Source organism: Zingiber officinale, chromosome 5A, assembly GCF_018446385.1.
Source record: "Zingiber officinale cultivar Zhangliang chromosome 5A, Zo_v1.1, whole genome shotgun sequence".
NCBI lineage: Eukaryota > Viridiplantae > Streptophyta > Magnoliopsida > Zingiberales > Zingiberaceae > Zingiber > Zingiber officinale.
The window spans coordinates 136048276-136064779 of NC_055994.1; the positions used below are offsets into that span (position 1 = coordinate 136048276).

Here is a 16504-nt window from a genome sequence, read left to right on the forward strand (position 1 = left end):
TTTACACTCTTACAGCTCAGAACTATTACTAGAAATTGATTACAGAGTTGATGGGACAGTTGATGTCTAATTCCTAGTTCCAGAGGCCTTTATATAGCCTCTGGAAATCCTATCTCGGATGTCCGAGGCACCTCCAATAGGGGTCCAAGGCGTCTCCATCGAGAGAGTGGATAAAACTTTATCCAAAAGCCAACGTTCACTTCTGCCAGATCCGAGGCGCCTCTAACAGACATTGAAGGCGCCTTCAAGCTAGAGGTGCCTCCATGCCTGATGGAGGCACCTCCAAGCTAGCTGTCAGCTTTTTCCAGCTTGCTTGCTTCTTTGCTTCGTCTTCTGAAGTCCTGTTCTTTTGGGTGATTCCGGCCAACCGAAATAGGGCTCACCCGAACCCAATTTTCGGCCTTCTCCTCGAGCAGCCTTCCTCCCGGCTTAACATCCCTCGAACGTCGCGCACGTTCTTCTCGCCCACCGGTGTACTCTTCCGCAGCTCTCTCGTCCTTCGGATGCACTGAACCCGTCGGCTCCCTTCTCGTGCCGTCCTTCTAGCTAGCTGCGTCTTCCGCTCGACTTCCTGCGCTCCTAAGCTCCTGCACACTCAGACACAGGGGTCAAACACAAAACAGGGCCTAACTAACTTGGTTGATCACATCAAAACACCCGTGGGGTCCAACACCCTTATCGTATGTTCCCCCGAAAACGGACCCCCACGTGGCGCTGACGGACAGTGGTAACTAAGCGGGCGGTACTTGAACTCTACGCGCACTCAAACAAGCATACAGAACGTTAGAGGCCAGAAATCAGGAAAAAAGTCCCCGAAGCAGGTCATCCGGCGCTTAAGTCAGGTACTTTTTCTCTAGAAGAAAAGGTGCATGAAGGAAAAAGAATAGTAGAGGACGAAAGCAGAAGTACGCGTACCTGCCCAAGGGGTCCTCCCTTTTTTTATGACTGTGCATATCTTTAGAGTCTGACCGATGTCAGAGAATGTCGGGTGTCAAACCTTGTAGGGTGATGGAAGACGCGTGACACCCTTCTATGGGACGGAAGAAGGTTTCACTCGCATATGATAGTCGACCCTTGGAATATTCCCTGACATACAGTAGTTATTCTCTGCCAGGCAGTTACAATTCCCTGACCTTGTTGTTGCCTAGTGCCTTTTGTCCAGCCGGGGTATGATTAGGGAGGGGCAACTCGGGATGATCTGTCAGGCATGACGCCTAGCTTGAGTCTTGAGGGGCAGGGAGAGCTGCGGTGAGATCGCTCAAGGGTTGACCGAGAGTTGGCCTACTGAGAGAATCAGGCCTAGATATAACCGAGTTGTGAAAACCCGACCAGTAGGAGCAGGTTAGGCATCACCCCGATTGTACATCCTGATTCAGATCTGGGATTTTGATCTGTAAGCACCCGACCGGGCATCATGCGGTTGATGACACCAGGCGGTCCTACCTCTTCTTTTCCTGACTGCTGACTGCTGACTGCTACGCCCTCCTGACTGCTGACTGTCATGTCCTCTTGACTTCTGACTGTCACATCTCCTTGACTTCTGATTGTCACGTCTCCTTAACTTCCATCGACCGAGCCCTACCATTATGCACCGTATCACTAACGCTCCTTCTTCCCCTTTCACCTTGTGATCTTACAGTTCCTTTTGCGGTCAAACTCAAGATCTCTCGTCGGTGACCCCCTTTTTTCTTCTCCTTAAGGGTGTGTTTGGTTCAAGTTATCATATATAACTTTGGTTATGTGATTATCAAGTAATCATATAACCAAGGTTATGGGGAATAAAACATAACCAAATGTTGTTTCGTTCAACCAAGGTAATGTAACAAAAGCTTGTTTGTTTGAAGATTTTAATGAATAACCTAATTTAATATTTTACTATATTATCCTTAGTTACAAAATCAACAATATATTATTATTATTATTATTTTTAAACTCTATATATTTTTTATTTTTTTATATGTTCTTTTAAAGATTTTTTTATTTTTTTACATTTTTTTATATATTTTTATATTTTATTTTTTTATGTTTTTTTTCTATTTATATATATATATTTTCACATTTTTTAATTTTTTTCTATTTTTATGCTTTTTTTATTTTTCCCATTTTTTAATTATTTTTAGATTTTTTTATGTTTTTCCTTTTTTTATTAATTTTTTTTTATGTTTTTCTTTTTTTTATTGAATTTTTTTTTATGTTTTTAATTTTATTTTTTATATTTTTATTTTTTTCTTTACCTTTCTCTTTTATATCATATTTTTCTCTTATTCGAGAATATTTTAGCTTAAAAATTTTTATTAATTTCGGAATAAAAAAAAATCTCATTGATAACCTTAGATGAATAATCAAAATTATTAAATATAATCCTCAACTAAATATATCATAAAAATTTTCTTATGATCAACTTTAAAGTTATCTCGTCAATAGTCCAACTTTCACCTGTTTTAGACCGGATGAATAGAAATATATTTTTCTTAGAAAAATAGTATTTTTAAATGAAATTTGTTTCATCTAAGAAGACCATTTTTATTCACGGTATATGGAAATCAATAAAGATAATTATTCGGGGGATTTTTTTATTTTTTATTTTTATTATTATTATTATTATTTTTTTGGAGGGGGACATGTTGAGCCTTCTTTTCGATCCAATTAGCCTGGCCCATTTCTGGTTTAATAAAAAAAATTTATGTTAATTTCTTGTTATTATTATTATTGAAATTACACGATTGACCTTGCATTTTGCGGATTTCTCTTTAAAAAGACTCACAGGAATTTTGTTAATTAGAAATTTGGTAAAATTTTAATGCAAAATTCTTCAAAGAGAAAAAATAGAAGTAAATTATTTTTTAAAATAAAAATAAAAATGTTCCAATTACTGAAATATAAAACGGACAAGTATTAGCATGATAATTCAACGCACAAATAACCGGCGTTGGATTTCTTTGACTTTTCCAACCACTCCCAGGTACAGACCCGGAGAAGCCAAGTCAAAGGCAGTTGCATGTCAACGTTGACTTAATTATACAAGTTTAGAACAGTCTGCTCGGCTCAATACTTTATTCGATCCAGCCGGATCAAATAACTCAGGGAAAAAATTAATACGAATTTTTTTTCTGAGATTGTGCATTCCATCAAAATTTAATTATTACTCTATTATAATAAATCTATCTACATGGGATAGAAAAATAATCTAGATACTCTAGAAACAGTCGTAAGATTTTGATTAAACAGTATAAATTTTAATTATCTTGACTTTTTAAATTGATGGCTGACTTAGACAAATTAAAGTCAAAGCAAACAAACGATCAGATGTTGATCCGAATAGGATTCTTCGGCATGAGGTGGATACTGTTCTAGAAAAAAAAAAGTTAGTTTTTTGAAAATTTATTTTCTTATCTGTGACTGTTAACGACTTGATCATTAATTTTTATTCGCCTAAATAATAATGACATATATTGGATGATAAAATAAAATATTAAAAAAAAAATTAAAAATATAAAAAATTAAATAAGTTTAAATTAAGAGTTTAAATTAAGCTTAAAAAACTAAATCAAACTTAGTGATATAAGATCAATTGGATCCAAAATTTCTTCTCGTGAACCCACCAAGTATTCAACACGTGGCGCTCGTACGTGTTTCGTGTCGCTGCTTTGACGGGTGATCTGAAGAGTATGAATTGAGGAATAAATGGTTACGAAAATGAAGGACGAAGGCCCCCTCTCTCTATCTCTCGCTCTCTCTCAATTTCCTCGAACACCAATCTCCATCGTCGGACTGGTTAAAGGCAAATCACAAGAGGCGGCGGCGGCGTGGAATCAACCGGTCGAGGCGTCGACGGGGCATCCGGAATCCGGGAGGCCCGTTGTTCTGTAGGTGTCGTTCCCGTGAGCAGATCGGAACCTAGGAAAGGCCCCATCTTTGCCATCCTGCATCCGCGGTCGTCGATTCGTGAGGGCTCGGGATTTCGCCGGAGAGTCTGTCTGTCTTAGAAGCGCTGGTGTAGCGTAAATGTGTGTTGTACCGTTTCCTCCGGGCCGGATCTAGCTGCTTCGAGCATGGAGGTGGACGGGGATGCTCAGAGGGTGTACCAGGTTTGGAAGGGAAGCAACGTAAGTTTTGATCTGTTTATTCCAGCTTCACCAACCCTTATGTCCAGCTAAATCAGCTGAATCTTTACACTTGCTGCCTGTGGGAAAATAGGTATTTTTTGGTGGTTTAGGAGGCTTGCAAATATGAGAGTATAGCCTTTCTCTTCTAATATTTGAACTCTTGTTAACAGGAAGCTGTTTTGATTATAGTTTGCACTCTCAAATGGTCCTTTTTTGATTGCCATGTAGAATCAAATCCAAACTAGGATGTTGGAGTACACTGTTCTCTGAATAAGTTGATTTTCAACTGGATTTCCTTTTTATTCAATCAAAATTAGATTTTTGTAGTCGTGTCTTATTTCAGTGGTCTGGTCCTTATTCTGCCTGACTAATAAAGTTAAGAGTACCAAGAAAACTATTTAAGATATTTATATTACCTTAGATATTATAGCTCTAGTGGAAAACACACTCTACCTATGGCGTATTTGTCATCTGCATACATGACTACTGTGATATTTAGAGTTTCTAGTTCATTTAACCTGCACAAGGCATCTATACTTGATATAGGTCATTAATGATTGATAGAGTGGAAATGTTGCTGTTAAGTTTATGATTGAAAATTATTACAGATTACCTTTTGTTTATGTAATATTCCACTATTCTAGATTTGTACAAGGCTATCAGACGGAAACATAATTAATTAGAAAAGTTCTTCATATGTCACATTATATGACAATTTTTGCATAGCTTGTAGCTATTGTGCTAGCTTATTTAGCTCTACTGTAGCAATCAAGGAACTAAGCAAACCCTAATATCTATTAGCTACCATTTTGCATTGACTTTATCATGTATAACCATTTTGCTCAAGTATCACTACTTTGCTATAATTTTGTTAATCCCCTATACATGTTTGCTTATCTTCTGCAGATATTTTTTCTTCAAGGGAGGTTTATATTTGGCCCTGATGTGAGATCATTGTTTCTCACCATATTCCTGATTGTTGCTCCTATTTCAATCTTCTGTGCATTTGTTGCTGAAAAACTATCGGATGATTTTTCTAATTCTCTGGGTATACCTGTAATGGTAATAGCTATTGTCTTCACTCTATATGTGAGTATTTCTTCATCCATATAGTCTAGTTGCTGTTTTTCAAAAAACATGTATCTAACGTTCCTGCTTTAATGAGATATTAAAAAAATTGTCTGCTATAAAGATGTTGCTCTACTCTTTTATATAGTATCTTGGGCAAAATAGGTGGTTGATCATTGTTCTATAAGCCACTAGACACTGGTTTTATCCTTGTCTTGAAGTCCTTATCTGAGATATAAGCTTAAAGGTTTCTATTGTTCAACGTACTGGGAAAATAACTACAATAGATAAAGAACTTAGCAAGAAGCTTCTGGTTTAGTTTCCTTCTTCTAGGTGCTTTCTGAGATATAAGCTTGCAGGTTTCTTTTGTTCAAAGTTCTGGGAAAATAACTACCATAGATAAAGAATTTAGCAAGGAAGCTTCTGGTTTAGTTTCCTTCTTCTAGGTACTGCATGTAATAAGAAACAAGTAACTCTGAAATGGTTCGTCAGTGTCATACTTTTATTTATCTTTTTAGTATTAAATTTTTTACCTTAAATTTGGTTAAATGTGTTGGTCTTTAATATGCAAACGTCTATCTCATATAATCATATGTCCAATACCCTTGAAGCCTAGATATAATTATGCAATTAAGTATATTATAGCTTACAATGAACAAAAGCCATCCCTTCGTTTCATTCTTTTGAGTTAAAAATTCTATAAGTCATGGTTCAAAACAGAGGAAATTATTTATTCTTACTTTTCATGGGATGATTTTGTTGGTGCAGTGGGGCCGGTAAGAGGGCACAGCGTCTATTAAAAAATAAAACAAACCAACACCTTTCTCTGTTTTTCCAACTAAGATTAGTAATACTATCACAATAATTATAAACTTAAATGAACAACTAATACAATTAAAAGAGGCTAACATGTTTAACTTGATTACAACCTAGGTGGTTGTTAATCCAAGGCGGTTGCAAAGCTCCACTAGAAATATCTCTTTCGTGTAGGCAGAGAAGCCTTTTACAATCTATGAAAAGCTCAGAAAAGACTAGGAAATTGATTACAACAGTTATTGTATTATTTCCTAGCTCCAGGGGCCTTTTTATAGCTCTTGTAAATCCTATCCGTAGCTTAGGGACGCCTCCCAAGGACTTGGAGGGCGCCTCCAGCGAGGCGTCAAAGGATAAAACTTTATCCTTTGGCAACGGCTAGAAATTTGGTCGAGGGTGCCTCCCATAAGCATGGAGGGAGCCTTCCATGCTTATGGAGGGCGCCTTCCGCTTGAAGGTGGCGGAGGCGCTAGCGCACCTCGGAGGCACCTTCAACCCTTGATGAGGGCGCCTCCAGCAGTCTTTACAGCCTCTCTCTGCGCCGCTGCTGCTCCGATCACCTGGGTGATTGCGGCCAACCTGTCACGCCCCGGAGGAGTCCCTGTCCGAAGAAATTTCGGCAGCATCTCCCCTGTACGGCGGACAATCTGAAACTTTCTACCATCACCATATACCTCAGCCACATGCGGCTGGAATAATAACAATAATAAAACAATCACCACGCAGTTAATATCAATTTCAGCCTCTGGTTGACACAACCACGCAGTTTAATAGTAAACAAATAGAACAGTAATACGATGACTCGAAAACAACCCTACTCAACTACACTCGTAAAGCTCAAATCCGTCGAACTCACCTCTTCTACCGTCCATGAAATATCGGAATCTTGAAGACGAAGACGCGAAGTGAAGAAGAAGGCGACGCCGATCGACCTCAACTGTCCGATCCAAAGTTATAGAAACCTAGAAGTAGATCCAACTGTTGAATTTGAAAAGGCGCACGTCGTGTCGCGAGCGGATATCCGCCTGTCACATCAAGCGTGTGACAGCAGTATGGGACATGTGTCCTATGGTCACCGAATAGCATTTAATGAACTTAATTAAAAATGTATGGTTGCATTCCCAACCATGATTCTCAGGGATTTGCACTGTCTTCAAAAAATTTAGCTGACGTCAGGGTACTCGATCAGGAAGCACTAGGAGCGAGTAGGATAAGAATTGTCAAGTATAATCACATGTCGTATCGATCATGCATGTATAAGTGGTATCACACGCAAACATGAGCAATAAATGCATCGTGCGTATGATGTCGATGGCATGGTGCCAGTCGGTCACCTCACGTATGATGGTGAGTCCAGGTGGGTAGGGTTGTGACAACCGTGCGCCGACATCACGCACGATGGTGGCCAAGGTGGACGGGATCTTTGTCGAGATACTGCGTACTCTACCGAAATAATAAATGGGGGCCTTGATGCTCTCGTCTCCGATGCGATGGCGGGGAGGAATCTCTGCCGGCTACCCTGAGTCGCACTACCGTGGCGGACCAGCGGGCTAAGCAAAGTCAGTGTCTGCGGCTGGCGTTGCTACACTAAACCAGCGGGCAAGCAGGCGGGCATGCCCTTTGCGCGGCCTGAGTCACGGACCAGCGGGCAGGCGAGCGCCACGCACTGTTTGATATACGCTAACCCGTGGTGGTGGTGTATGCGAATCGTATGGCGGCGATGTGCTCGACAATAATGGGCGAACAATCGCACGGCATGCGTCGTGCAGATGATGCGTGACAAAGCTGTTGGATCGAGAGCGCTGGGGGGTGAATAGCGCTCGTGGCATTTTATGCGATTATCGGAAGCGTAAAATTATCGGAGTAATTAGCGGAATAAAACAAAAACAAACACGCGAGCGGAGGATTTTTGCCGTTCGGGCCTTGATCGACTCTGATTGAAGGCCGCGATCCTTGATACGCTTCGGTGAGCAACAATTATAAGCGATAAAATGATTACAAGATGAAGTACAAATGGCGGAAAAACTAGTTATCTGAAGCGACAGCGGTAGAATTTTGAAGCTTGGTCATCGGAGACTTGTGGCGGCACTTAAGGCGTCTTTCGGGCGCGTTGAAGAAGACTTGGAATTCGTTGGTTTGAAGTGCTGGTGAAACCCCTTATAAAGGGGCGCCTTGAAGGCTGTTGCGCCTCCATCTTACTGGTCTTCGCGTGGATCAAAGCCGGACTGGTGAATTTCATCCATTAGGCGCCTTATATCCTCTCGGCGCCTTCAGCATATGCCTTCTCAGGCGCCTCGATGGTGCCATGACCGGCTCGCCTTTGCACAGGCGCCTCGAGCTCCGTGGGCGCCTCGGACCTTCGTCAGGGCTTTAGGTTGCTCCTTTGCTCTGCGAGACACGTTAGTCCCAACACTATCCTGCAACCAAAGTTAGCATAATAAACATTATTGAAGAAGTATAGATAGTTCGGATGTCAAGTCGACTTGGTTCAATGGAAACCCTAGGTGGGCAAGCCTCTTGTTCCCTCTTGAGAGCAGCGTCCTCCTACTCACTCGGAGATTTACATTGCGGTCGATCCTCAGTTATTTGGACTTTTCTCGACACTCGATGCTTTCGGACTTTCTGCTGGACGTCCGCTTCCACGGCTAGTCCAGTCTTTCACTTCGCGACACGGGACTTTTCACCTAGGGTTACCACCCCTAGGACTTTTACTGAAGCCGTGACACTGAGACTTTCGCGTAAGGTTACCACCCCATGACCTAGGGTTACCACCCCTAGGGGTTTTCCTTTGCCTAACCGCAGCTAGGACTTTCTGAAATCCTCAGTAGACTTGTTAGACTGAAACATCTTAACTTTGAATTCTTTGCCATTATCAAAACACGAGTTCGATCGTCGGATGCTTCCTTCAACAATCTCCCCCTTTTGATTATGGCAACTTAAATCAAAGTTAAGTAAATAACGAATAGATAGACATTTTATACAGGCAAATCTGCTAATTACAAAGTTTGCTAAAACTATATGCTCCCCATAACTTTTGCTCCCCTTAACTTTTGCCTCCCTAATTTTTTAATTTTAACTTGAATTTTATGTTTACATTTTTACTTTTGCTACTCTCCCCCTTTGCCATAACTCAAAAATGGGCAATTATAGATATTTGATTGAGTTGTACACAATTAAGGTTAACAGGTTAGCTATGTTCAATAGGGTTTGAAAGTTAAGGTCAATTGGAACTTAGTTTAAGTTTTAGGACAAGGTTATTTATTTATTTAAGTTTAGTTGATCCTTAGGTCCAAGCATAAGTCATGTTCACTAGATTGATTTACTAGGTATCAGAGCCATAAAGAGCAAAACATGCTTAACAAAAAAATGAGTATTCTCTACCAACTGTCTAACCTTTAGTTACTTGCTGATTGTCTACAGGACAGTAGCTTTCACTAGGTTAGTCAAGTTAAATTATTTTGGTCCAGATAGACTTGACTAGAGCTGGAGAATTTAACTTGATTAATGTTTATTGCATATTTAACGCCCAAACTCATATTGATGCACAGATATAAGCATTCTTGAGTCCAGGCTATACCCTATACATCTCACGCCGTTCTATGTTTGTCAATCACAATCAAGGTAAACCTAGGTGCTTGTGAGATGCTCTGGCTTAATTCTAGGGGAACATGATATCTAGGGGGAAATCCTAGGTTAATTCCAGAATTTTAAAATCTAAGAAAAATTGGAGTTTTGAAAACTGTTTTTCCTAGAATTTGAAAAACAATAATGGTAAGATATCTACTCTACCCAACACATTCATATTTGCCTTCTAAGTCCACTGAACTCAAGTTCAGGTAAGGGTTTTGTGAAAATGTCAGCTAGGTTTGATTTGGACTCAACATGGTTGAGTGCAATTTCACCTTTAGCTACATGATCCCTTACAAAGTGGTGTTTTACTTCTATGTGTTTGGTCCTAGAATGGTGAATAGGGTTTTTGGTCAGATTAATTGAGCTGATATTATCAATAAAGATTTTAATATTTTTATAGTCTAGTTGATAGTCTTTTAGCGTATGCATCATCCATAACAATTGAGATGCACATTCTCCTAAAGCTATGTATTCAGCTTCGTAGTGGATGAAGCGACACGATGTTGCTTTCTACTTGACCGACTTACTAGGTGACCTAGAATTTGGCTACCACTTGTGCTTTTCTTATCTAACTTGCACGGTATAGTCGCAGATCGAATAGCCGTAAAGATCGAATGTCGAGTTCTTGGATACCGAAGTCCTACATTTAGAGTTCCTTTAATATACCTAAGTATTCTTTTAACATATGTTAGGTGTGACTCTTTTGCACAGGATTGGTATCTAGCACACATACCTACTGCAAACAGTATGTCAGGTCGACTTGTAGTTAGATAAAGTAAACTACCTATGGCACTCCTATAGTATTTTGGGTCTACAGGTTTTCCTTCAGGGTTAGAGTCAATGTTTATGTTGGTTGCCATTGGAGCGTTTATAATTTTTGAATTTTCCATGTTGAATTTTTTAACTAATTCTTTAGCATATTTAGTTTGATAAATGTAGATTCCATCTTTGGTTTGTTTTATTTGTAAGCCTAAGAAAAAGTTGAGTTCTCCAACCATGCTCATTTCAAATTCACTTTCCATTAATTTAATAAATTCTTTCAAAAATTTTGAATTAGTTGAGCCAAAGATTATGTCGTCAACATAAATTTGGGCTATAAAGATTTCTTTTTCTATAGTTTTTACGAACAAGGTCGGATCGATTTGACCTTGATTAAAGTCTTTCGATATTAAGTAATTAGATAATCTTTATACCATGCTCTAGGGGCTTGCTTTAGTCTATATAATGCCTTTTTTAATTTAAATACATGGTTAGGATAGTCTATGTCTTCAAACCCTGGAGGTTGACTTACGTAGACTTTTTCCTTGATAAAACCATTTAAGAAGGCTGACTTAACGTCCATTTGGTACAATTTGAACCCTTTATTTGCTGCATAGGCTAATAACATTCTAATGGACTCGAGTCTAGCTACCGGAGCATAGGTTTCATCATAGTCTAAGCCTTCGACTTGACTAAACCCTTTGGCTACTAGCCTAGCTTTGTTTCTTATTATTTCACCGTGATCATCCAACTTGTTCCTAAAAACCCATTTGGTGTCTATTATTGATTTATTGATGGGTTTAGGTACAAGATCCAGAACAGTTTTTCATTGTCTTAATTCTTCTTGCATTCTGATGATCGATCTGAGTCGGGAAGAGCTTCATCTATTGTTTTGGGTTCGATTTTTGAAATGAGGCAATCGACTAAGGTTTCATGGGATGATCTAGTTCGACTCGAGGTTTGGGTCACCGAGAATTTGGTCGGTGGGTGAGTACTTACTCTAGTTGGTCTTGGTTGTGGTTAGTCTTGGTTCTTTTGTCTCATTAGGATTAAGTTGGATTTATCGTCTTACATAGCTCTTGGATGGATGTCGACATTATCGGTTATATTAGGTAAATTGTTTTCTTCGTGAATATTACATTAGTTGTTTCTTGACTTTGAGGTGTTTTGATTATATACTCTAAAGGCTCTACTGGTTGAGGAGTATCCTAAAAATATTCCTTGGTTAGATTTGGGTGTAAATTTTCCTAAGTAATCTTTAGTATTTAAAATGTGAACTTTACAACCAAATACTTTTAAATAGTTTAGGTTAGGAGTTTTATGATAGTAGAGTTCATACGGTGTTTTATTTTTACGTTCTACTAGTCCATTTTGTTGGGGTGTTCTAGGACATGAAAATTCATGTTGGTATCCATTTATTTTACAAAATTGCGTGAACCAATGATTTTCAAATTCTCCCCCGTGATCACTTCTTATTCTTTTAATTTTAGTATCTTTTTCATTTTCCGTTAATTTGCAAAAGTTACTAAATATTTCATAGGTTTCATCTTTTGTTTTTAGGAATTTTACCCATGTGTACCTAGAGTAGTCATCAATTATTACTAAGCAATATTGATTCTTGTTTAGTGATTTGGCTCCATGTGAGTCAAATAGGTCAATATGAAGGAGCTCGAGTATGGTGTTGGTTCTGTCTAGATTGGTTGATTTATGGGTTGACTTGGTTTGTTTTCCTTTTTGACATGCATCACATATTGAATTTTCAATGAACTTTAATTTGGGCAAACCTCTAACTAGACCATTGTGACTCATTTTTGAAATGAGTCTAGTATGAGTGTGACCTAGCCTTCTGTGTCACAGTTGGGTTTCCTCTTGTTGTGTCAAGAGACACTTTATTGAGGACATTGATAAGTCAATCGTGTAGATGTTATTCTTCCTAAGTCCCTTAAGTCTAATTTCAGGGTTTTCTATGTTTTTGACTAAACATCCCGATCTGTCAAAATTGACTAGATATCCACTGTCATATAATTGACTTATACTTAGTAAATTAAAGTTAAAATTTTCAACCAATAAGACATTTCGAATAATGAAATCGGAACTAAGTTCAATATTACCTTTTCCGATTACTTTAAGTTTACCGTCGTTGCCGAATGCAACCGATCCTAACTTTTTGTACTTCAGTTTAGTAAACTTCAACTTATCTCCAGTCATATGTCTAGAGCATCCGCTATCCAACATCCATTGATCTAACTCCTACACATGAAGGAGTTTGAGTTGGATTTAAAGATGGCTTATTTGAAGTAGACTCTTTAGATTTCTATTTTACTTAATTATATTTGAAGTAATTCAGCAAATACTTAAACCTATTTTGAACTTTTGAGTTGATATAATTAAATTTTGACAAGAATAATAAGGTTAGTTACCTTTGGAATAATATTAAAGATAGTTTTAAAATAGTTTTGAAATTCGAGTTTTTAAAATAATTTTGAAATTTAAGTTTTTAAAATAGTTTTGAAATAATTTTGAAATTTAAGTTTTTAAAATAGTTTTGAAATTCGAGTTTTTAAAATAATTTTGAAATTTAAGTTTTTAAAATAGTTTTGAAATTTAAGTTTTTGAAATAGTTTTGAAATTCGAGTTTTAAAATAATTTTGACATTTAAGTTTTTAAAATAGTTTTGAAATTCCAGTTTTTTAAAATAATTTTGAAATTTAAGTTTTTAAAATAGTTTTGAAATAATTTTGAAATTTAAGTTTTTAAAATAGTTTTGAAATTCGAGTTTTTTTTAAAATAATTTTGAAATTTAAGTTTTTAAAATAGTTTTGAAATTCGAGTTTTTAAAATAATTTTGAAATTTAAGTTTTTAAAATAGTTTTGAAATAATTTTGAAATTTAAGTTTTTAAAATAATTTTGAAATTCAAGTTTTTTAAAATAATTTTGAAATTCGAGTTTTTTAAAATAATTTTGAAATTTAAGTTTTTAAAATAGTTTTGAAATAATTTTGAAATTTATGTTTTTAAAATAGTTTTGAAATTCAAGTTTTAAAATAGTTTTGAAATTCGAGTTAATTATCAATTTGATTTTAATTACTTAGTCATCTCACCCGATCTAAATTTTCAATCAGGGAATCCTATAATTTTTGTGAGATGAAATATGGTTGAATTTTTAGGGTAAGGTTTAACTTTGTGTTAGATTCAGGTTTAGCTTTGGGTTCAACAGGTAGGCATTCTTTGGATAAACTTCTGGGCTATGGTGTGTCACAAGGAGCTCATTAAAGTAACCATGCCTTCGAGGTCTTCCAAATAGTCCTACCCATTGAACTTAATACTAATCCTTGGTCTAACTAGTTAGGATCCATTTAAGGGTAGCTTCGGTCAGTTCCACTTGGCCAAATGCACCAGATATCTTCCTAGACATGCGATGCCCAAGCTTCCCTAACGTACTATCATCCAAAAACTTCACCAGTACTGAGGTTTAAGTTAAACTTATCCCGTTTTAATCTGACCTTAATTACCCTGCCGGGTAATCTATTCTTGTTTTACCCATTCCGGGTAAATTAGGTTCAGTTATCCTGTCGGGTAGTTCAGTTGGAGGTGCCAGCTAGTTTGGATCCTCCATCTATTTTTCAATTTAATTTTGAATTTTTAATTTCGAATTTTGAATTTAGATTTTGTAATTTGAATTTTGGATTTTTAATTTAATTTTGAATTTAGAATTCTGTAATTTGAATTTTGAATTTTAAATTTTGAATTTAGAATCTGTAATTTAATTTTTAATTTAATTTTAAATTTTGAATTTAGATTCTGTAATTTGAATTTTTAATTTAATTTTGAATTTTGAATTTAGATTCTGTAATTTGAATTTTGAATTTAGATTTTTAAGATCGTTTTCATATTAGTTTTCCCTAGATCACGACCTCGATACGGTCTGTCGAGGTAGTATATTTGATCCTTCGGAACCCAGTATTGGTCAAGTCCAACTTGATTGATCAATTTGGACTTGGGGACCCATGCTTGGACTGATTTACTACTTTGTTTGTTTATTAGGGATAAATAAGATTTATATTTCTTTTTACTTTTATATCCTAGCCCAGTTCTATTGTAGACGGCTCTTTGTGTCCCAAGAATTAGGTCCAGATTCTTGGATCCTAGAGAGAATTTTTCTAAAATAATTTTTAAATCTTTTAACTGATTCTTCAGATTTGAATTTTCTTTCTCAAGTTGTTGTACTTGAGTTGAATCTTCAGTTTGTACTTGATCAGGTAAAGATTTTGAGTTAGTTACTCCTTTAAGAATGGTTACTTCTTTTAGAAGTGACTTAATTTTCAAATTTGACATGGCTAATTTGCGAAGTAATTAATTGACTAAATTATTAAGCCTAGGAATACTTACAGCGGAGTCTGGCCCTTCGGAAACGGATGCGGATCCGTGGCTTTGCTCGGAGTCGGCTTCTGACTCGCTCTCGGATTCGATGATCTAGTCCCGGGCCATCAATGCGAGTAAACTTGTTTGGTCGAGTTCGTCGTCTTCGTCCTCCAAAGAAGCCAAGTTGCCTTTAGGGTCTTCTTCCTTCTTTGCTTTTGGCCTCTTTTGGTTGGGACAGTTGGCCTTGATATGACCCTACGGTTGCAAAACATGTGACTTGAATTTTACCTTTGAGTTCGATTGGGCCTCCTTAGATTGAGCTTTCTTGAGATCTTTCTTGTTGAAGCCCTTCTTCTTCTTGTAGAGTTTCTTTACAAGATTCCAGTCATGAGCTTAAACTTCTTGAATCTTGACTTGAGTTTGTCTTGATTACGATTCAACTTTTAGTCGTCCTCTTGATTCCGTGTTCGACTCGTTCCTGTGATCAAAGCAATACCTATCTCGGATGGCTGTGCATTAGTTTGTTCATGGGTTGAATTCACTAAATAACTCGTCTAATTTTAAGGACGACAAATCCTTAGAGACTTTGTAGGCATCCACCATTGATGCCCACAATGTACTCCTAGGAAATGAGTTAAGAGCATACCTTATTATATCTCTGTTTTCTACCTTTTGCCTGATTCCATAAAGGGAATTCAGAATATCTTGAATTCGAGCATGTAAAGAACTTGCCGTCTCTCCTTCCTGCATTTTCAAATTGTATAGTTTATTAAGTAACAAATCACGCTTACTTTCCTTGGTTTCCGAGGTGCCCTCGTGAAGTTCGATCAGTTTCTCCCATAGTTCCTTTGCGGAGGAGAATGGACCGACTCTGTTGAGCTCTTCTTTGGTCAGACCGCACTGGATGGTGCAGGTGACTTTGGCGTCGGCTTCCACCTTTTTGATAAATGCGGGCTCCCAGTTCTCACAGGATGTAGGCTTACCGTCTGTACCAGTTGGTAGTTGCAGTCCTGTTTTGACGATCATCCAGGTGTCGAATTGGATTTTTAGATATATCTCCATTCGCCCCTTCCAATATCCGAAGTCTTCTCCGGAAAATAGTGGAGGACGAACGGTGCTATATCCTTCTTGTTGGGCCATTTAGATCTACGAAAACAGAAACAACAAGATCTATTCCAAGACTAAGTCTTGGATTAGTAGTGCGGGAAGAAAAAAATAACAGGCTCAAGTGGTATTGACCAACTTTGAGCAGAAAATCGATTCGTGAAAAGAAATTAGAATATAGCTATGAGGCTAAATTCTAATCGACTTCGAACAAAAAAACCACGAAAAAATTTGTCTCGAATAGTGGTTGCATTGATTCAAACTGCCGATTATTGTTGGATCGAGAAGCTAGGGAGGGTGAATAGCGCTCGTGGCTATTTTATGCGATTATCGGAAGCGTAAAATTATCGGATAATTAAGCAGCGGAATAAAACAAAAACAAACAGAGAGAGGAGGATTTTACTCCGTTCGGAGCCTTGATCGACTCCTACTCGAAGGCCGCGATCCTTGATCGCTTCCGGTGAGCAACAACTATAAACTCGATAAAATGATTACAAGATGAAATACAATTAAAAACTAGTTATACCAAAAATAGAATTTTGAAGCTTGGTCGTCGGAGACTTGTGGCAACACTTCCGGGCGTCTTTCGGAGCGTTGAAGAAGACTTGGAATTCGTTGGTTTGAAGTGCTGGTGAAACCCCTTATAAAGGGTGTTCAAAGGC

General features: G+C 37.5%; 1 protein-coding gene across 1 annotated transcript in view; it reads left to right on the forward strand.

The window, feature by feature from the left end:
- Nucleotides 1-3696: 3696 nt before the first annotated feature.
- LOC121981986 (probable protein S-acyltransferase 7) overlaps nt 3697-16504 on the forward strand; it is a 29099-nt gene continuing 16291 nt past the window's right edge. Inside the window, exons 1-2 of the mRNA XM_042534817.1 lie at nt 3697-4106; nt 5013-5195. Of these exons, the coding sequence (XP_042390751.1) occupies nt 4053-4106; nt 5013-5195 (237 nt within the window). The 5' untranslated portion in view covers nt 3697-4052. The remainder of the gene's footprint in view (nt 4107-5012; nt 5196-16504) is intronic.